The following is a 23,708-nucleotide window of genomic DNA, read 5'->3' as shown; positions in this document are numbered from 1 at the left end:
GACATAATGGCACTAAAAACAATGGACACTCTGAATAAGAGAGCGAAGCAAGTTCTGAAATATGTTAAAGGCAAACAAGTAACTTCCGCTACATTTCTGTCAAAGCAAAAGGAAAAGAACAAGAGTACTACACTGAAGCTTCCCAGCATAACGCGATGGGGTGGTGTTGTTATCATGTTTGACAGCCTTCTGGAGGGAAAGGAGTCTCTGCAAGAGATGGCCATATCCCAGTCTGTAGGCATCGACAGTGACATCAAGAAGGTCATCTTGGATGATGTGTTCTGGGAAAGAGTATCTAGCAGTCAGAAAATCCTCAAACCTATTGCAGCAGCAATAGCGAAGATAGAGGGGGATGGTGCCATCTTTTCAGATGTCCAGTGCCTTTTTGCAGAACTCAAAGAAGAAATCCAGACAATTCTGCCCACTTCCCTACTACTGAAAGCAGAGGAAACGGCTGTGGTCAAGTCATTGGAACAGCGGAGGGAGTTCTGCATGAAGCCAGTGCATGCAGCAGCATACATGCTGGACCCCAAATATGACAAGGGCATACTTTCTGGGGAAGAGATCAACGGTGCCTATGCGGTCATTACAGCCATGTCTGACCACCTGGGTCTCGATAAAGGCAAAGTTCTAGGCAGTTTGGCAAAGCAAGGCCTTTGGAAAGGGGATGGAATATGGCAGTCATGCCAGCACATATCTGCAGCCACCTGGTGGAAGGGACTATGTGAATCTGAGGCCCTTGCACCTGTAGCCTCCATCCTCCTCCAAATCCCACCATCATCAGCCGCCTCTGAGCGCAACTGGTCACTGTTTGGGAACACCCACACAAAGGTTCGCAACAGGCTCACAAATGTGAGAGTGGAAAAGCTGGTTGGCATTCGGGCAAACCTACGGCTCTTTGAGCCTGACACAGAGCCATCCTCAACAAGGCTGGAAAGTGACACTGAAGAGGAAGACTCAGAGTTGGATGCTGAGGAAGTGGACATGTTGTTGGATGATGATGAGGTCCAGGAAGAGTCTATTGACTGAGCAAAAATGAGAAAAGAGGATTGCTTGAAGGAAGATTTGCATGTTTAATGGGACGTTTTGGAGGATAAGTGGCATTTTTCATTTAACCTTTTGGATGGGACTTTGTGGAGATTTTTGGACAGGGGGCATTTTTGAATGAGCGGGGTTAGGGGATGGTAATATTGAACTCAACATTTCTGTTTTTATTCATCCATGAAACAAGTTATTGAAACGCGTTCTATTCTACTGTACTTACTAATAAATCTGTTGAAATATCTGTTGAAAACATTTTGCATGGAGGTTTTCTTATGATTTCTGTTTATATTTATGCTTGGAAATAATATATTCCCAGTTAGTTCTCCTAAATTCCCATTAATTTCCATAATTCCCATTATTTCCATGGAAAGTTTCCAGTATGGAATATTTCCAAAATTCCCAAGCTTAACTTACCATGGAAATTTACCGGAAACTTTTTGGAAATTTACCGGAAATTTTCCGCCCCTTTGCAACCCTAATGTGAATACACCCACGCGTACAGACACACACTATTGTGGAGCTCTGCAAAATTTACAGCTTTCTCCATTTTTGTTGCTGTAACACATCCACTGTCATTAGCGGAGGCTCAGTTTAAATCCGCTACAATGCTAACGTAATTTAGCACTGTTGTTAGAAAGTAAACCAACTACAGTGATTTATCATTGTAAAAGGGGTTACACACCGAGCGCGTTACCAAAAAGGCACACAAAATTAAACATTTTCCTGATCCAAATGTTATTGTATATTAACACAGAGCAAGTCAAAAAACTGAAATCGAATGATTCTTTTTGATACACCCTGTATTTTACAATTCCTCAGCTAGCAAGGAGTGCAGAAAGATGAAGACATCCATCTGATCTGACCTGATTTATCTTATTAAATAGTGGAGAATAGTGGAGGAAGATGTTTTTATAATCTGGTAGGGTAGCATTCACAACAGACATTTAATACAGTATCTTTATTAGATTTTTTTTTCTAGGAATTTTATTGTGTTTCTTCCTAATAAATCTGACAAATGTAGTCAGTAGACAGACACAGTGGATCTCTCAACCCTGAAAATGTATAGTTTTAACAGAAAATCCAATACAACAGAGTTTTTTAAACAGATGAGTCAGGCTTTCGCTATTAACAAATAGAAAAAGTCCCACCAATACACTGCAGCAGATGTCACTGAGATCTAAATTAGTACCTGCATTACCCAGATTGTTTCTTTAGCAGCCATATGGGACCGAGGTTTGTTTTATTTGACTCAACAAAAGGTACATGTCTTAAATATGCTATAACAAGCTTTGCCTCCTGAGCAAAATTAATTGTGCTTATGCTGTGTACTAGTCTGAAACGGCTTCACAGCACTTGCTCATGTCATAATCACTCTGCTGGTTGTAGTTCTTTTCCTCGCAGACCTTTTCTTCCTTACTTGTCTGATGAATTTATTTAAAAACCCTTTTTCACCTTCTTTTTCCTCTTTGCAGAGTTGATGTTCCCCACCTTGGCTTGACATTACAGCACCAGATTAAAAATAGAATAATTCTCATTCAAGCAAACAACGAGGACATGACTAAACACACTCACACTTTAATATGCGACGTCCCACCCATGCTGTCCCTTAAAATGTTCCGCCTGAGGTCCATGAATCAGTCTCACATAGGCAAGACGAGTGACATCAGTGTCAAAAAATAGCAGCGCTGCCTGCTGCTGCTTCCATCCAGACCCAAGTACAAATACACCCACATAGCATAAATCCATAATAATGTAACAGTAAATATTAGCCAGACAGTAGTTGTTAGATTTCTCCACAACACAGAAGGTATTTCCAGAATCATTAAATGGGTAGTATACGGTGGGTAGTATACCAGACGTACCCAGTACAGGAAGAGGGATGGTTTGGTCATAATTTCCTGTATGGTATAAAATTTAAATATCAGCATGTCCTTGAACAGACAAATGCACGCTGCGGCTATTCTAAGTGGTTCTTCTCACTCATGGCTCTAATCATTATTTTTTAAAAATCGTATTACAATACAGGAAATCTACTTCTGTCTGTCCATCTGTGGGTTTCTTTGTCCACAAATAACACCTACACGATCAGGGCCTAAGCAACCAAACTTGGCCCCTGAAGGATCTGATCTTTATCAGATACATTGACATCATCATGTTGCCTGGCAACCACCTAACAACATGCTAAAAATGGCACATTTTTATACACCTTTAAACACATTGTCTCTTTTTATTTTGCAACAATAATATTGAATTTGTATCCATGAAAGCTGAGAACCAACTAGTGAAAATGACATTCTCCACTCACAGTTAAAATCTTCCAGCCTCCAGCTCTGCCTCCTACATTTTCATCAGTGCCACTGTCTCCAAACCATACATCATTACAGGTCTTACTACCATCTTGTGTAAACCTTCCCTTTCACTCTTGCTGCTACCCTCCTTCTATTGCAAATTGCCCCCGAAACTCGTCTCCACCCACTCCACCCTACCCACATTCTCTTCATCACCTCTCTTGTGCACCGTTTGTCGCTTTTGATGGTTGACCCAGGTATTTAAACTCATCCACGCTCACCATCTCTGCTCCTTGCATCTTTATTCTGATTTGTATATTAGTTTAATTTGCCGACACCCCAAACAGGACAAACAACACAGTGCATGGGCATTTAAAACTAATGTAAAACTAATGGACCATATATACCATCCTGGCTGTGGTTAAACTGCCTCTTTGTTAGACTTTCACTCCTAGCAGGGCTCAAGCAGCTCATCCACACATAGTAAGAACCAAGAGGCAAAGATAACGTTCTACTTAAGGCTAACAGACGTTTAGATATAGCATCATTTTTATATGCATTAAGTAAAATTGTCTGTTTTCAATGAAAGTAAACAGAAAATGTACTCTGTATCAAATGGCAGACACATACTGTAAGCAACTAGCTGGTGAAAACTGAGCATTAAACAGTTAGTGTCAGATATTTCTGAAAAGAGCTGGTAGAGACTAAAACCAAAGCCATAAATGCCATGAACGATAGGGTGCTTACAAACAAGGTGACCAATCAAATAAGTTATCTGCCAACACATTGATAGGTTCCTTCAGAATCACATCAAAAAGTAAGATAATTAGTCCCCTTGTTCAGAGCTGAGACCCCTTTTTCCTGCATACATGCTTCCGAGTTCTTAGTAGCTACATGTTTCACATAGCATTGAAAAAAGAGATCTAGATAATTAACATTCCAAATGACAATCTATACTTGACATTTCTACCTAAATCTCACCTCGGTTTCCCTTAAAGTGAACTCAAAAATCAATCTGAGCAGTGAAACATCCATTTATGTTTTGCAGAGGGACACAGGGGATATTTGCCTCACTGGCAGATAGCTTCTATTTCTCAAGAGAACAGGCCTTGTGACTAAAATGGCAACAGAAAGCCTACAGTCAATACCAGTTTATCCACCAGAACAGAATAACCTCCTAAAACCTGGATATACACACTTTCAAATTTAGCCTCAGATGTTCTATAATACATAAGTTGGTACTGCTGCACAGACCTCGTTAACTTTTTTAGAGGGGAACCAAACCATAAAAAAATACAAGTCTAAAAAATATAAATATATTAGATAAATTATCATCTGTGAACTCTGCATTCTCAAACAATGATCTCAAAATGACGGCTGAGGGTTATCACTAAATGATTAAAGTATGTGGGCACCATAACCATATGAGTTAACAGCTCATATCAAGGCTGCTAAGAGATTCATAATGAGAGCACCAGAGACAAACACAAAAAGATGTGGTAATAAAGCTTTGCAAATTCATTACAAACTTCATGTTTAAACCCTTTCCCTTGGCTGGAAAGCAAAAGCAAGCTATTTTCTGATCTCTAACACAGCAAATCAAAAATTAATCGCTTCACTGCTAGCTAATTCACTTACATAAGAGCCTAAGCTGAGAAAGGAATTTCAGAAACACAGCAACAGAGGAAATACAGAGTAGAAAACAGTTTGCTATAAGCCTGTGGATTTCAGCTAAAAAGGTCCAGCACACTTACAGAACATGAAACATAGCTATAATTAGTTTTAAAATGTACTTTGCGTCAGGAGTGGCTTTTTTAAAATATGTATCACTGTAAATTTCTCAGACACCTTGTTAAAAATTTTCCTACAAATCATCTTGAAGTCATAGTCTTTAGCACACAAAAGCAGTTTTGTGGAGATTTAGCAACCATGGTCAACACTCCAAGCAACACAGATGGGATGTAATTCTCTTTCAGTGTTTTTGGAAACTCGCCACTTAAGTTTTATTCGTGACTCGTGACAGACTGTTTTGCACTTCCTCTTTATATGAACAGCTTTTTTCCTTCCCTGTGTGGATCTTAATCCAGTCTTCACAAATAACTGGCAGTCAATGTGATACAGATTCTGTCCTATGACCAGGGCAACTGCCATCGACTGGAGAATGTAGATGCAAGCCTCTGAAGTGCTCCTTCGGTCTCTTCTAAAACATGCTCGCAGTGCATGTTCTACACTTGTTTGTTTGAGACCAACAGCAATTTAAGGGGGCAGTTTGAGACCACAGTGTGTCTGTAATTTACAACATGTAACCAAGGAAACAATGGAGCTGTGAGAGGCATCTGTAAGTGGCAATTACACAATTATCAATCACAAGGCTCCTGTGTTCACTGAGTGAGCGAGACAGGAAGAGATATTTATGGATTCAGCTGTGTATCCAACATAGAGGGTAATGCAACTCTTGGATGGTCACACTGTGGGTAAAACACACACTTAAACAGACAAAGATACACACACACACACACACACACACACACACACACACACACACACACACACAGAGATAGAGGTTTGGATCCAAAAACGTGCTTGAGCACTCACCCAAACACACACACATGCTTTCATAACATTAACACATCTGTTTCCCTCACTGGAGCAACGGAGGCCTTGAAGCCAGATGCCACAATGTGTCTGCCAGAGGTGAATCTCTTTCTGTCTGTTCTGTTTTTCACTACAATCATTGCTACCTCGGCAGGCTAAATCAATTCATTAAAGCTCGTTTTTACTGTGTAAAACACTGGAAGTTTCCACAGTGGAGAGAGAACTCATACAATGACAAAAGTGCTGTTGTCAACACATGCCACTTTGGATGTTGCGTAACTGCGTGATTACATTATGTGCTCTGCCGTTATGCTTCATTATATAAACCAAAATGCAGCTACTCTATATGCAAAATACTGCATGTAAGAAGAGGAGCTGACAGGAGTTACAGAGTAACAACGGCAACTTCACAAAACACAAATGCAAATTCCATAAATCCAAAGTTGTGTGCACGTTTGCTTCAGTAAAGTGGCTGCACCTGTATGTCCAGTGCACTCCAGCCGGCTATCTCACTGAAAATGTGAGGTGGTGTAGCTACTGAATGCATCTGTGATGAGCTTGCCAGAGTATCAATGTGCTTTTCTTTGTTTTACACCAAATTAGTTCATATTATTAGATTATGACCGCTAAGAGTGATAAGCATCAGTATCAAAGAACAGTAAGAGCGCTCTGTTACCTATCAGATAATTGGCTTTAATGATAATGGTACTTTTCTGCATTTATGATTCTAATAATTTGACAAGATCCCCAACACCACTGGCTGAAATGTAAATCCAAAACATAACACAGCCTCCACCGTGTTCTACCTGCTCCGTGCATAACAATGACAGTTTGAACAAAAAAAAAATGACTCCATTAGATCTGTTGCCACTGATATTCAGTCCAGCTCTTGTGTAATGTGGCATACCTCAGCCTCTTTTACCCATTTCCCTTCCTGAAGGAAGGCTTCTTTACCACCACACTTCTATTTAGACCATTTCTGATGAGGCTTTGGCAAACAGTAAATGGATCAACCAGTCAGAGGCATCTCTTAAGGCCTGTGTCAAGACTTTCCTGAATATTTTCCTTTTTCTTAAAGCACCACTTTCAAATACTGTTCATCTGCTGTACATAGCTTTTAGGCCTTTCACTTCATTTTTTTTATGCCACGCTTGTTGAAATTATTTTGATTTTATTAAGGACACACTGCACACCGTGTAATGTGACAATGTATTAAAAAAGCAGCCAATGTCCAAATAAAAGGGTGAAGGACCTTCACAAAGCAAGAAAGTTCTTGCTCCTTGGAATAAAACTACCTAAGGAATTAAGGGTAGCTCAAGACTGTATAAAGTACTGCAGATGTAATATCTTTAAGAGACAACTTCAGGATAGAGAAGCATTGTCAAAATTAAGGATAATTTCAGCCAACACCAGGAAATACACCTAACCACCACCATATCACCTTTCTCAGATGAGGCCATTCATCTTTCAGCCAACTGCTAAAAGATGCACAAAGGTATTCTGATGGGACACTGACTCATTTAAGTAATCAATAGAGTTAAAAATATCTCAAGGCACGATACATTAGTAATAGAATTATTCTACCTTCCTCTGGTCTGAAGAGCAGACTTTGGGCACCACAGACAGATCATTTCTGTTTTTAATGCAAAGTCACTCTCAAGTCAAAAGCACAAACATTTACACAGTAAATACAGAAACATATTTGCGCTCGCGCATCAACATCAGGGAGTGGCATCGCTCTCTGGATAAATGCACAATACACATGAATAAGAAGTCTTCAGAGAACCAGAAGCATTGGTTCCCCTGAGTGACAGATATATAGTGATATTTACAGATAGTGATATTTACATAAAGTGTGCTTGCATCAGGACAGGCGCCTGGTAAACGCAGTCTTCCTTAAGACACACTCATGACAAAGCCTAAAGAAAGTGGCAGTGTGTGCCTTTAGTAAATAGTGATATAGGTGTGAGGGTTTCTGCTGGGTGTTTATCTTTGCATGTGTTTTTTTGGGGGGTTTTTTGAGTTCCTTGGTTCAACTGTGTTCTTTCGCCTTTTCCATCCACTACTACTACCAGTAACACTACTCAAATACTGGACCCAGTGCACATGTGGCATTCTTCTCTCAAACTTAATTTAAAATCTCAAAAATTATGACCACAATAATAATGGTCACGGAGTTAAAAAAAAAAAACTAAACAAAAACCAAACCAAAAACATTACAATTCAAAAAGAAATCACGTGAAAGCACATGCACATAGCACTGCTCTTAACTGCATGCTAATTTGTTACTCAGTGCAGTTATAACTATATTTATATACTTTACAATCAGCTGTAGTGCTAAATGTCCAGTTCTGTAACTACAACAGAATTAGCAAGATTTTATCATTTTGTGTTATTAGGGTTTAATAAATCGTTTCCATAACAAATTTTGGAGGAAAGAAATTTTCAAACAAACACAAAAACATTATAATACTTGGTATTTTTAGCTTTACTGGTGTTCAGTCAAAGCTTGTAAAACTTCTGTGTGTCGCATGTTGTTTTTAACATGTTCTGAACTGCAGTTGAAAATACAGAATAAAAAATGGTGAACATGAAAATTCTAACTGTGAAGGAGACTCTGACCCAAACTTGGTGTCACAAAACTATTTTACAAAATAAAACGTACATCATATTTATGTAATCTACAAGTCATCACTTCTAATGCTGTCAGAAACTCTCAGAGAGCAGACGATAAGTAAGTATGATGATTGTGCATTTAAAAAGAAGGTCAATGCTTTTTAAAATCAGCTACTTCATTTTCAATCCCTGGGATGGGCTAGCTTCCACTCCTCTTGTCTTATGATAGCTTGGAAAGACTTCATCCTCCCTGCAACCTTAAACAGGATAAGTGGTTAAGAAAATTGACAAATGGATGGCTAATTCATTTTTCTAGTTAAAAGGACAAATATTCTCTGGTTTCACCTTCTCAGTGTGATGACTCACTTCCTTTATCTTTCACTTTAAACACTTACTTAAAATCTTCGGCTTGTGGCGTGCCGGTTTGCAAACCGAACACATCACTGCAGCGTGTTAAGACAATTTTTTTTCACAATTCTATAAAAGTATGTTTGTTTTATTTCTGTGAATTAGAATAGGCGGACATACTAGGTTGAGTACTGGGTGGGTGGGTGGGTGGAGATGAGTAATATGACACCCTGTGTTACAATAGTCAGTTTCTAGTTTTTCAGCAAAGGGGCCCCAACCATCAATAATGGATGAAAAGAGAGTGGTGCATGCATGCAAGCAAACACACCCTTTTGTCAAAAGTCAAGAGTGGGATTATTGGATATGCAGCTATAAATGTGAACAACACAGATCTGTATAGTGCACAGAGATGGTTAGAAAGGTTTACTTTAAGAAGCGTCTACAACCAACTCACATAAACACTGTACAAATTCAGCAAGCCACAGTATGTCAGTGCTACAGATGCTGCTGAGAAAAGACTTCTTGAGTAGTCACTACGAGCCAGTCACAGCCACTTTACTCTGAGTATTCGTGGGTCTATAAAGTGGGCCAGATGAGAAAGAGCTGCGATGAAAATGACACAGTGTGGTATGTAAAACTGGAGCACTCGGAGAGAGAAAAGGAAACAAAGAGAAAGAAAGAAAGACCCAAGACATGATAAAGAATGGCAGGGGGGAAAAAAGCTAAACACACAACAGGGTTTAGCTTTGACCATGTGGACTCCATGTGGACATAACAGAGGAAGTTCAGAATCCCACAACAAAGCAGCGCATGCAGAATAGCTTCATAATCCATTCCTCCTGCATCCAAATTCAGTTTCTGTAAACCATCAGTAAGATCAATGTCAGATAAGCTATTTGGCAAGTTTGCTCTGCTTAACCTGACATTTTAGAGAGGTCTTTTTAATTTCCTGGTTTTGTTTTTTAGATGTACTTATGTTTGATTCAAATTGGCTCCTTGACTTTTATAGTAAGTGGGACAAGGTATCAGCCCAGTGCAAACATCACACGCCTTCACTGTGACTTTGTTTTCTTGCCATCAGGATTATTTGCACAAGGTTTCTGTTGAAGACTTAAAGATATCACGCATTACGACTAAAGTGCTGTGAGGGAAATTACCCAGACTTGTCGTAGAGCTATGTACAGGTAAAACAGAAAAAGCTGGACAGTTGGACTTCTTATATCCACATATACGAAGTCTTGGATTGGATTGTGTTGCCTGTCAGAAAAAAATAAGACTAACATTGGATTGGAGCAGAAATGTAGAAAAGAAAAAATGCTGATGCAGATAAAAGGTTTTTAAAATTTGAACAATTAATAAGAGATTTTTGAAGACACACTTCACATTCTAACCTGCTCAGGATAACACTCAGATTTCTCTTACTTGCTGTTATGGGACACTTTTGAAAACATCATGTTTGCACTTCGAGGTAACAAATTAAAATTGTAAAAACAGCATTTGCCACTATCCGTAGTTATGTGTTCTGTATTCTTGCAGACAAGTGCAGTCTCCCCACAGCTGAAAATCAGCTGTCATGGCCAAATTGGGCTTAAAAATCAGCATTTGTACTGTCTAGTGCGCTCCAGGCTGAACAGCACTGAATGAGAGAGGCAGCCGGAGAGAGCAAAATGGTCAGGGGGATGGATAAAGGGATATTGAGTGACATAAAAGAGATTTCACAGAAGGAAAGATGTTACCGAAGGGCATTCAGGGAAGAGATGGATGAAGGGGAGGGGGATCGCAACATGAAATCTGATCTTCCCCAGGAGCCTACAGTTATCCAGTCCCTCTGCAACTAGCAGCTCAACGAATAACAGACAATAAAGGGAGCTAGAGTGAGAGACAGCATAATGGGATTTCAAACATCTCTTCACATCTGCCGAAAGGTTGCTTTTTGACATTTAACACATGTCTGTTAAACTGGGCAGATCCTCATCCTCTCAAAACTGACAAAGTCACATTGCAGTCAGTTTCACATATATTTTGCTCTTTGTGCCTAATAAAGTGTCTCTGAAGATGTGGACATTATCCTAAGTTTTAATTTTTCTTTGTCCTAAAATGACACTGAAATGCATAAAAACTGGAGAAATACAGTAATGCACAAGAGTATCAGGTATGAACAGCTTTATTCCTGACACAGCCTGAACTCTTTTAGGCAAACCTAATTTCTTTAACGAGTCTTCAGGAATAATTCTCAGTGCATCCTGAAGGACATTCAAAGCTCTGCATTAGAAGTGCATTTGGGGTCATTACACTACTGAAAAATGAAGCCACTGTCAATCAGATGCTTTCCAGATGGTATTCCATGACGGATGAAAATCGGACAGTACACTTCTGCATTTATAATTCTATATTCTTGACAAGATCCCCAACACCGCTGGCTGAAATGAAACTCAAATCATGACAGAGCCTCCACAAGGTTTTACAGATGGTTTGACCAAAAAATTTCAAATTTGGATTCATCACTCCATAAGACCTGGTGCCACTGATTTTCAGTCCAGTTTTTATTTAATCTGGGACACCTCAGCTTTTCCTCCCCGTTTCCTGTTACTTGGATCAATGGCTTCTTGATAGCCACACTTCCACTGAGACCATTTCTGATGAGGCTTTGGTGAACAGTAGACAAATCAACTGAAAGACCAGAGGCATCTCTCGGGTTTATCCATTTTTGTCCATTTTTTGAGGACATGCTACACATTTGCCAAGATATACCAAGTTTTCAGCTGATTCTTTTTAGGAAATCACCTTGTTGGGGAAAATGCTATTTTATGTCTGTGAAACTGTGTGGCTTTGGTATTTTTTTATTACACTCCTCTAAGGAAATAAGAACAAATTTAGTTTTTATAACAAAATGCATAAAGATACAAAATAAAATTGGTTCTTTGGTTGCCTGCTATGTTTTAAACACAATGCTGGTTCATGCCTTGAGTTAATTGTATTTTTTATGCTGGAATGACTCACAGGTCCTTGTTAAGTGGCTTAGTAAACAAAAAACTGGCCAGATTCATGGACTAGACTGAAAATGAGAGAAAAAGCAACCAAAGTCCAAAAGGAACCTTTGAAAGAACTGCAGTCAAATCCTTTGCCACTGCCTATACCCAGATACCTTTTTTAAATAGATCTCTAAAACACAACTTGTCTTCATAAATACTTTCCCTTTCACTCTGACAGTTAAAAAAAAAAGGATGGACTGAAAAATGTGGTTAAGTCATTTCTGCTCGTTCGCTCTGGTCTGTAAACATCTGGGTCAGGAGTCCAACTCGAATCAGTTTGATAAGGTGGTATTTTTAGTTTTAATCTCTCCACCTCCTACTTTCACAGAACGTTGGCACCACAAAATAGAGCCTCGCTGATATAATCATCTGATATGCTGCTTAATACACACCAGCATGACATCCTTGTTACAGGACATGATGCTGGTAAAAATGTGTTTGCTTTATTTACAAAGGTTTGTCATAGTTTCTGGAGTTTCCGGTTTTTTTTTTAGTTTTTTCTTAGTAACTACATTTTGTTATAATCCTGCTGTGTGCTGACATTCAATGAAGCATTTGTATAAGTAATACTAGCCAGAATATCCACACAGGAATATTTTAATCATTAAATCTAAAAAATAAAAAATAAAATGCATACACACACCTACACCTTGCCTGGCCAGTACTTTACAACAACTATTGACTAAACAAACTCGTCTTGCTACTTAGGTTAAACACAGTCTTATAGAGCCTAAGAGAAGGGGGGGAAAAAACAAAACAGACACACAAGTACATGCATACACACAAAGAAACAGAGCGAGCCAGCTGACAGGTTCAAAGTATGCAGAAAGCCCGCAGTGTAACAGGACAAGCAGAGGGAATGGCTGGCTGTAATGAGCTCTTTGTTTTCTTTTATGTGTCATTCCAACCGAGGGCTGGGGGTTGGGTTTGGATCAATTGTTCCAATTTGGAATCATTTCAGACTGACAAAAACACCTGGACTGACTTGTATGTTCAAGCATTTCTATCAGAGGACAATGTGGAACTCTTGAGAAAGTAGGATACTGGATTTTATTCAGCACAGTTTACCAGTAGACTGCCTATAGCCTACTGGTATAGTCCATAGTCCCTGCTCATAGTCTACTTCTTTATGTCATTGAAGATAACCAATATTGCTCAAACACTGTACACGAACTGCTATTGTGAAAGAAGAAACAGCGCTCTATGAGTGAGCTTTGTACAGAGCACAGAGCAGTCAGCCTTATCTACTAAAAGCCATCCTGGTGAGCTCATTCTGTCAATTTTAGCAGTATGCATCTGCCTCAGCTGTAAGATGGTATATAGATGGAAATTGGCTTCAAATAGAAAGAAATTAGAAGCAGCACTTTATATGGTGCTCAGATGAAGTGAATGAGGCAGGCAAGGAAAAGGCAAATGGGAAAAGGCCGGGGGTGATGAGATAAAGAGGATGAATAAAGTGCAAGAGAAGACCTTTAGGGAAACAGGCGCATGATGTCATTTGTTGCTCATTTTCTTTTTTCAGGTTATTCTTACATGTTGTGAATGTCAATGAGGCTCGAAGCCTGTTTTGTCAGATTTCATACTGAATTGAGATTAAATGCAGCTGAAAACAAACCGAGCAACACGTCTGCTGTGAGATAATGATGTCTTCCTCCATGCGTGTTTGATAGAAGCACAGTCTGAGGGAAAACATGGGAATGTGGAGGGGAAGACGGCTCTTAATCATCTGCAGCCACAGAAAGCTTGGAATGCCTGAAGAGTTTCCTCTCTCCGTTTCACCCTTTAAGATTCACAATTTCAAAATTTTCATGAATTTTTAGACTTTTCTGCACCTTCTCTCCCATATGGAAAAGATATATATTAATCTTATAAAGTTTGTATCTGTCTCGTGTGGAACTTGTATGAAAAGCATACAAGAGTGAAAACAGACATAAGATCCCTTGAAAAATTATATAAATGAAACTTGTATGTTTTGGATACTTCCTAAAACAATATATGAAAGTAATAAGAAAGTGGCCACTTTCATGAGTAAATCATATAAGCCTTATATGATTCACTATATGAAGCAAGCCAAATCTGATGCAAGTCTTTTATAAGTTTTCTCTATTTCTTTTCCATATGGGCTGTTTCTTTTGCTGAATCCGAGGTAACATCAAGAACCAACCACATGTAATAGTTCACTCTGAAAACAACATGTCCTTCACTTTTTTCTTTTTGCAATATTAGACAAAAGACAGCATGATATTGAGGGCATTCAGGGAGCCGAGGACAGGGGATATTACAACCTATTTAGAGCTTAACCCTCTTTAGTTCTGATGGAGGACTGTGGTTAACACTATGAATGTAACTAAAGCCATTTTCTGAAGAACTATAAGCCTTTAAGGGTATAGCTGCAGGAGGTGGTAGGAGTGCATCTTACACTGGTACACTGAAAAAAAAAAAAACTCCACATACACACAGTGCATGTATGGAAACATAGCTGGAGGAAAAGTCAGATGCAGGTGCACGGGAAGAGTTTTTTTCTGCTTTGTAACAAGAACGCCTGCTGCTAACAGCTGGCACTGATTGTGTTGTTTTACAGAGATTTCGTCAGGTAAACCCCTATTGAACAATTACACACAGAGGCCTCACTGTGAGGGGGGTCCTGACTTTGATGTCTCTCTGCTTTTCCCCTTGCTTGGTGGAAAACCAGGAAGAATAAAGACAGAGAAGTGAAGTGCCACTAAAGGGTTCCAAGCAAAGGAAACCAGAAGCAGATGTTTTAATGAAGCATTGCTGGAAAGAACAAAACAAAGACAGTATAAGAAATGGCAAAGAAGGGAAAATGGTCATATAAATGTATTAAATCTGTAACCACTGTAGTTCAGGGGTAACCGATCTAAAAATCTTGGGCTAAAGCCCACCAATAACACACGATTCACTGTGGGACGTTTCTGTATGACTTTTAAACGTGAATACATGTCAATCCTAAGTGTAGCATATAGGACATGATGCATTGGTGCTGTAATGCTTTAATATGAGCTGTGTTAAGTGAGGAAAAGTAAAAATGTTAGGCAATTTTTAATACCCTGACTGAAGAGTGGCGATTAAGGCTTACAGATTTCAATCACTAGAGAGGTTTCTGTTGCTCTTTAAGCAACACTGTTTGGCTTCCAGTTATTACATGTGCGTGAAAATGCATCACAGCACTATAGGCTTATCTGCCTCACATTGTTAATAAAGCAGCTCTCACTGAGATCAAAATGTGGCTTTATATTGGTCACAGTGTCAAACTATCTCCTGGAAGTAGACACGGCATATGAGGCCTCACTCACACAGGTCTAAAGTCCTGCCAGCGACCATCTGGCAGCCACCGGCTAAAAGAGAAAAATGTGTATGCTCTGACCGGTTATGAGTGGTTGTTGGAGGAAGTCAGCAGCCAATCGTGTGAAATTGGTTACAAAGAGGTTTACATTGCCGAATTATTTTCACCTGACAAGAGACAGCAAGCTAGACCCCTCTGCTTAGTTCACATAAGCTTTCTCTCAGGAAATCATATGTATTAATACTATGTCACTGTAAATTTGTGTTTGCGTTTCCATGTCTTACAAACATGATGGTCACTGTTTCACTTCACATGTTTTTAGTTATTTAGTAATTTTCTTATTCTCTAAACTGAGATATTTAATTATATAGCGAGCTCTGTGACTAGTAACACAACCTTGACATAAATAGGTGGCATGCTCCTTTATGTCTAGACAAAAGTAAATGAGTGTAAACAAATCAGTACGGAGCCTTGTGGTCTCAACCACCTTAACCTGGCCCCTTAGAGACCTGGCTGTGATTAATAACCCATGCAGCTAACCGAAGATATGCAAAACACCAGAAAACACACAACAGCATGCACTTATACTGCAAGTACAAAGCTCTGTGGTAAGTGGTGAGCTGTGCACGCTAACTAGTACAGTTTCCATGCAGTGTGGCCAATCAAAATTATAACCTGAGTGACTGGGACAGCACGGGCTGTGTTAGGGGAAGCCAAGATGGCCACTGTTCAAAAGTAAGGGGAGTTTTTAAAAAAAATAAAGGGGGGGGGGGGGGGGGGGGGGTCAAGTCACCAAAGTTTATGACAGGGATTTTCCAAGTGCCGTCAGCGGCCGAGAAAAGATTGCGGCTGGATGCTTGACATAGGAAATACACAAGCAAATACAAAAAGAAGAATTAAGTGAAGCAGGGAAAAGTAATTACCCTGTGGAGGGATATGAGTGTGTGCTGTTTATGTGTGTTTGACTTTGCATGTCTGTCTGCAGTTTTCAGTTATGATCATCCAATCTGCTTCCCTTCACCCTAAGGTTGGCTTGAATGTCCAAAACTGTCCCCAAGCCTGCAAAACATGGACAGCGGACACACACACACACGAGTGCACACAGACACACACAACCTCAAACAACAATACACACAGGAGGCTCCAGGCTCACAAACCAAGCCAGGCAGTTTGACTTTCTTTGGGGAGATGCTGGACTTGCTCCACCCTGCTGTCCAGTGCCAACCAAGCAATTCTAGGCCAGCCTCTGTGCCAGACTGGACTCTTACATCAGAAACACAGCAATGCAACATCATCACTGAACACTACAAGGAAACTCTACCTCTATCCGCATTATATATTTGAATGCATATGAATCAATTAGCGGTGATCTGTGGCATGCATGCGGTGGTTTGGGGACATATTTTGGTAAGAATTTGTGGTGTAAAGTTATTTTGTATACAGAATATTGTTTGGATCTGGTGGGGTTTTTTATGTAATCTCTTAAAAGCTGTAATTTATATTGGTTAAGATGTTACTGGAAGCTTTTATTTCTGTAAGCACCTCATAACAAAAAAAGGGATAAATTTTTATGTCCACTGTGGCACAAATAAAATATAAAAATACATCATTTGTAATATGAAAGTTGTTTCAACAATCTACATACCTACATATCTTTGCGCATCAGTAAATACTTATTATTTGGCTTTTGGGGGTTTTTTCTAGCAAAGAAGATTTCTTCTTCCAAAACTGATCTCGCCAAGGGAACAAAGGGTGCAGCCAGGCCTTTCATTGAGCACCCAGCTGGCAAGAAAGGCAGATTGGCTTCCCCTCCTTCAGCCTCCAACCTCTTCTCCTTATCCTCTCATACTTCTTTCCACTACTCCTTCAACCACTCAAGGCCTGACTGTAAGCCTGCAGCCTGCTTTCACTCCCCAGTTCACTCAACTACACATGCTAAATGCATCTTTTTTATAGTCACTGCCATCCCCGTGTGAAAAAGGGGGTCATTGTGCTACACAAGGATACTATAAAACATTCCTTTCCATTTTCTCTCCCCCTTCTGTACATATGTGAAATACATGCTGAATCATATGATGCAAAACATACAGCCCCTCTCAGATCCTCTCTGGCTTCCCTCTCACAATGCTCACTCCACTGATCACTAGTTTGTTACAGTATTTAAAGATGCTGAGCAATATTTGCGACAGCCAAACAGGCAACACACTTAACTCTGATTTCACGGGGAGGATCTTGTGTGTATGCATTTCACATTATGGTGTTTCAGGTGACAAATATATTAGAATTATATCCAGAAATGCACGCAGACAGACACTGATGACATAATCAGATTTTTTGCCCTCAGGAATGGTTTTTCTATATGACTGTTTTTTTGTCTTCTCCTACACATGTTTTAATACGTATTTGCAATGACAAAAGTTTTGTTGTCATTTACCCTCTTAATTCCTCTGGATTCCAAAGGGTGCGTTTAGTTTTTCACAGGACTGCACAGAGTCAAAGGAAAACTTTTTTCACATGACTGTATATCTACCACAGGTTTCTTAATACGACTGGTTGCCTGTGTAAAATTTAGCACCATCCTAATGCAGATTTTAAAAAAGGTATTAACCTATTCATTTCTATAATAGAGAGTTTAAGAAATGCAATTACTTTAAAATGGTTAGTTTGTGATAATCCCTGCACATAAAGCATGCAGTACTTATAAATAGGACAGATACAGTGGGTGAAGTTTTCTTAGGTTTGTCCTTTGCTATCCCTGCTATCCCACACGGATCTCTTGACCCAACATCAGGCATTCTCACTTTCTTCCCAGTAACGATCACTAGAGTTCGTCAGCGGTTCTGAACCAGGATAGGTAGTCCCTGAATGTGGGTTGTTGTGGGTTCAGGAAAGATTACTGGAAAGATTTTTCTGGTAACAGGTTGTTGTGTTGTTGCATTCCCGCACCATATCAAGTTAGCACGTCAACTGAGCTTGTGTTTATATAGCCATTTGCTGGCTGTCAAAGTTGAGCATTAGTAGTTATGGCAACCACTGGATCTGTCCAGGGAACACTGGTGGCAGCAAAGTAAGGGACATCATAACCTGGACTTGCCAAAATGTTTGTGGGTTGATGAACTCGGTGAAAACCCTCCATCCCCTTTGCATCGCATGTATGGGCGTCAAACATGCACAAGCGTTGCTGGCAAACACCAACTTCTGAAAACAATGCTATACAGGTAGAATCCCTGAGCAGCGTTTGCAAGTGTTGGTGATCTCAAAGATTGATCCCCACTATTTTGACACCAAGGCAAAACCCAGCAATAAACCCAGCTAGCACTTGCATGGGCAAATGTAAGAAAATCCTGCCTGGTATAGCGCAAGGGGCAATTTTAAAGTGGTGATGGGGGACTCCGTATTCTTGAAATGATTTATCTCAGACAGACATGGTGGTAGCGGCGCTTCCGTGACTGGTCATGCCAGAAGGCGCTTCCCCCATAGTGATATATCTCACTCAGTTTTCAGAGAACCTGGGTTACGCTAGAAACAAAACATTTCGTCAGACTTTCCTTCAGATTAATTCATGGAAACAATGTATGAAGACACTAACCATTTTTTGGGCAGCACAAGAATCATTGCACTTTCTCTAATGAACTGACCTCTAAAAACTTTGAGTGGGTGAGATGTGTGGGTGGGGCTGGGCTGGGGAGCAAAACCTGAGTAGGGACACTTTCCTGCTACCGCTAAAAAATGTGAGTTTTATCAGTTAATCCCCATCAGTAGGTTTACCATACATAAACCAAATGACCTCCAAGAGTCCCCATATTTTTGTGTAGCTTTTTTTCATTTTTACTGTATTAAATTCGATTTTCTGTACTCGCTGTAAAAACAAATTAGAAAACTCAAAGTCAAAATGTAAAAGAAATGTGTCAGTCTAAGTCAGGATGAATGATTAAATGTTTGAGGGTATACTGCTGAGCTCATATTTGTTCAATCAAGTTCAAAAATGAAAAGCAGCCGAAGGGGTGGGGGGGAGGGGTAACCTGCCAATCTTCCCTGCTTTTGCCATTATCTTTCACTCGGTCATATCCTCAAAAGATCTGGTTGTTATATTTGTGAGAAGAGAAGAGAAGAGAAGAGAAGAGAAGAGAAGAGAAGAGAAGAGAAGAGAAGAGAAGAGAAGAGAAGAGAAGAGAAGAGAAGAGAAGACAATGACCTGGCCAGTCGGCATTATCTCACAATACAACAATGGATCAAATAGTGGACGTTTACACCTACTTCTAAAAGCACTCCAACTTTAAGGTATAAGAGTGGGCATCAAGCATGTCTCTCTTTGTGTGCGAGCCTGGGTGTGTGTTTCTGTTACACAACGGGAGAGTTCTTCCCATCTGTGCCTCTTTCCAGCCCCCGCATCCCTGACCAATGAAGCGAGAAACGACAGCTCTGCCTTGCACTCTGCCTCCCTCAGTCTTCCTCACAACACCATCCCGCTCTTCATTATAATCAGCCGGCCACTAAAAACACATTCACTTCCTTTACTATCCCTTTACCTGCCTGTCAAAAAAAACAAAAACAAAACATACACACTAAGGGCCCAAACATGATGCAACATTCACTGTTATCAACATCATATGTATCTGCCCTCAGCTTAAACCCCAACTAGAAAACAAGACATCCCCGCAGGGTGTCTAACCATCATTTTTTATCTTTTGCTCAAATTCCAGATTATCCCACTAAATGTATCACCCCCATCCTGCATTTCCATCCCTGCTTTTCCGGCTCGCCTAATTTCCCGCAGGGCTCATTGTTGTGGAAAAGATGCTAAAACAAAGAGGGCAGACAGTGGAGTGATAATCCTAAACATACCAGCTGGAGATAACATAGCCATTTGCTGTGGACTAGCTATCTGGGTTTTGCTGCTAAATGAAAACATCTTAACATCTTAATTGCTAGAGCCAATAGCTTAGCATTGCTCTAAACTGCTACTTGCTATTTTAAAACAAAAAGTATTTTCCTTTCACTACAAGTATTTCTGGCGTGGTTGTTGAAACAGGATGCAATCACGCACCTTGACGATCGCATCCGGCCTGGAAAAGCATTTTAGCTGATCCCACCAGGACCACTGTGTCAGTGGTTCAATTCAAATAAATGAATTATAGATGCAAAGAGGCCTGTTCAACATTCAGGATATTAAGACAAATAGCAGTACTGGTATACACACAATAATGCTTTCGAGAATGAAGGTAGACAGAAATGTTACTTAGATTAGCTACATTTTTGCGTACTTGTACAGCTGTTAACACTGTTCCTAAACTTTCCTTGCTTTCACACTTTCTCTTTAACTTTCAATTCTTCTGGTCCCCCTGTATAATACTGCTTGTGTTTCTTTCCCTTTTTACCATCTATCAGACTACCTCCTCCTGTCTTTCCAGTTCATCCTGGCACTGGAGCACGTGTGTGATGCCAGCATCCTGCTGCCTGTCTGGTCAAGCAGGATGCCAGTCCTAAATCTGTTACAAGTGAGTGCTAAAACACTCCTCACTTCCATTGCAGAAAACCAGTGAGACAACACTCCAAAATGAGCGGACGTGCAGCTAACCACACCTTGGTAAACAACAATCTATATCTGAAAAATATACATATATATCAAATATTTGAACTACCCAAGCAGTGTTTGGCTTTTCCTTCTTGTGACCTGGCCCAGCCTCTGAAATGGAAACTTTACTGCGCAATTACAGTAAACTGTGCCCTCCTAATGTGCTTTTCCTCAAAGCAACACACTTCACTCCTGCTGGGCTTCAGCATGACAGCTCAGTAAGCCAGTACCCATGATTTCAGCTCCAGGCTGCACATCTCTCTGCTAGCGGTTTCTATTACAGGTGCCATAGCTGGAAGGCTGCACTTTAGCTGTTAGGTATATGGCAGATAATTGTAGATAATTGTTTGGAAAGATAAGACTGGATTTCTTTTGTTCTGCCGGTGAAGAGTTTCAGGCTGTGGTTCAGGGACAGTTTTCGAAATTCTGAAAGAAAGAAAGACAGGCAGGAAGACAGACAGTTGTTCGAATTCCATACTAACAGCCGCAAGAGTTATCTGGGAAAGGCTAGACCTGCCGTTTCAACGCAGACTGACCACATTTACTGTTCACCCAGCCGACACACATTCCAGAAATAAGCAGAGGTGGATCTTTCATCTTTCTCCCACGCAAGGCTGTCCAGAGGACACACAGTCCAGAGTGTTTGCGTGCACGCACAAAATTGTGCTAACAGTATCTCTCACGAAAACGTTTGGCTGCTTTGTGGCTTGAAGAGGAAATACAAATTACATGAAGAAGGGTCTAAAAATGCATAAGAAAAATGAAAACATACCAACATAATTCCAGCATGACTAAATAATACTCATTCACTCAAGCTTTCACTCTTTTCCCCCCTCCCTCCTCACAGAAAGATGTCCTACAATGTCCTTCGCCCTCCAGCCCACCTGACCTCTAACAAAACATATATTACAGACAGCAGCCACCACTCACCTATGTGATCTCCATGGAAACTGTTGTCATGGGATGTTCTACAGTGAGGCATGAGGTCATGATGGGCAGCAGGTGGCCAGATTTGACCAGTCTTGCGAACACTCACAATAGTAGCCTCAGACATGACCACATGGCCTCCCTGCTGCCGGTGGTGACGCTTCTGGGACTGTGGCGTTGGAGGGCTGCTGCTGTCGAAGGAGTGCTGAGAGTTCTGGGAGTTCTGAGAGGGTGAACGGCTCTTCTCTCTAAAGGGACGGCGGAAAGCAGTGGTAGGGCTGGGGGAGACGTGGCTGGACTGACCTGAGGAGAAGTCCTCCTCACTGGATGTCAGGTTCTCGTTGGAGCTGCAGTCCGGTGTATAACCGCCACCTCCACCTACATCCTCAAAGCTACCTGGGGAATAGGAGCGACGAGGCCAGGTCAGAAGGTGATCATCACATCCACCATGTTCTCTCATTGTGACTCCACTGCTGCTACTTCCACCACCCCCTCGTCCATCTCCACTGCCACCTTCACCCATCATCACCCCACCAACATAGACGCTGGAGTAGGCTTGGAACTCAGAGGGCTGCCAAGGAGGGGGAGGTGGTTTTCCCCCATTGGCCCTTCCTGAATGCCGTTGATTGGGTTCCCCATCTTCATACTCTGCATCATAACCACAGGTGCTTTCAGTGGACCTTCCTCGATAGACTGGCCTGGCACGGAGCTCCCCTGCCACCGTAGCCAGATTACCTGGAAGGGAGTGAAGGGATCTCTTTCGCTCCATCTGCATGGCCTGGCTGCCTAGTGAGCTGATCTTGTCAGAGACGTCACGGTCATTGACCCTGACTAAACCCCTGTCATGGTGGAACTCCATGTTGGTATATAGCGGTGGTGGTGGCAGCGGCTGCTTCTCCTGGCCCTTAGCTACATCACCTGCTGAGTGCGAGTTCGCCCGTTTGATCCTCTCAAAGTTGGATCTCAGAGCTGCCACACCAAGTCCCATTCCAAGCTTGTCCTTGGGGTCAGTGGGAAGGTCCTTGTCAGGGGGTGGAAGGGTGGGCCTGCGGGGTGACACAGTAACACCACCTCTCTGCTTTGATGGCGACAGGCCATCGAGGTTGTCGCAGGAAGTTGACTCTGCTTGCTGAGGTACATCAAAGGCTGACTCCAGGCCATCACCGTGGGAGGCTGACTTCCTGGCAGGTGGAGGTCTGGGTTTGGACCTGCCAGATCCATCTCCTAGAGGCTGAAAACGGCTCCTATCCCCACTACCACCACCACCACCACCATATCCTCCACCACCTCCTCCTATGCCAACTACACCAGTCTCCTGCATGTGTGGCTGCTGGGATTGGATTTCAGCACCCTGTGTGGCTGCAGGGTCCATCCCCTCATTCAAAGGTGTCTTTCTGAAGCCCCACCGCTGTTTGTCATAGCTCTTTCTCTCTTTGGCCAGGAGGGTCTGGAGGTAGATCATGCGGAAGCGCTCCTTGTTCACCTCCTGCTCCAGGCGTCTAATGGATGCTTTGCACTTTTCCAGCTCCTGCTCGATGCCCCCGACAGACCGCAGCTCCATCTTGGGGGGCTCTGACTCTGGGAACTGCGCCTTCCACGCCTCAATGAATCCCACCGGCTCCACCATATTATGTGGAGATTTTTAGGGTGGGAGGGTTGTGACCAGCTCTGGTTCACAAACAGAGGGCGGGGGGTGATGTCAAGTGTGCACTGTTTTACCCTCCTTTGTTTTTATTCCGATCACCACAGATTCCTTATCGACAACAATGGCCACTTCCAGTAGCAGTGACAATGGTTAAAGGTAACCCGTTCACAAGCACACAGTCTAATTGCACACACTTGTCTTAGGTTGCGCAGTCGCAACAATACATCCCATTCTGAACAAGAGAAACCGGCTGTTCAGTTACAGAAAAACTAGGGAATGTGCGAGATATAGAGATGAATAAAAATCTGTAATCGAGTTCATAATTCTTGTGCAT

General features: G+C 41.3%; 1 protein-coding gene across 1 annotated transcript in view; it reads right to left on the bottom strand.

Moving 5' to 3' along the window:
• The window catches only part of bcr (BCR activator of RhoGEF and GTPase), an 86,198-nt gene extending 62,694 nt beyond the window's left edge, over positions 1 to 23,504 (bottom strand). The window contains exon 1 of the mRNA XM_026174075.2: positions 21,733 to 23,504. Coding sequence (XP_026029860.2) covers positions 21,733 to 23,356 — 1,624 coding nt within the window. The 5' untranslated portion in view covers positions 23,357 to 23,504. The remainder of the gene's footprint in view (positions 1 to 21,732) is intronic.
• Between the last annotated feature and the right edge of the window lie 204 nt (positions 23,505 to 23,708).

The sequence above is a fragment of the Astatotilapia calliptera genome, chromosome 7, assembly GCF_964374335.1.
Source record: "Astatotilapia calliptera chromosome 7, fAstCal68.1, whole genome shotgun sequence".
Classification (NCBI taxonomy): Eukaryota; Metazoa; Chordata; class Actinopteri; order Cichliformes; family Cichlidae; genus Astatotilapia; species Astatotilapia calliptera.
The sequence above is the reverse complement of the archived record's forward strand: the minus strand, read 5'-3'. Positions and strand labels throughout refer to the sequence as shown.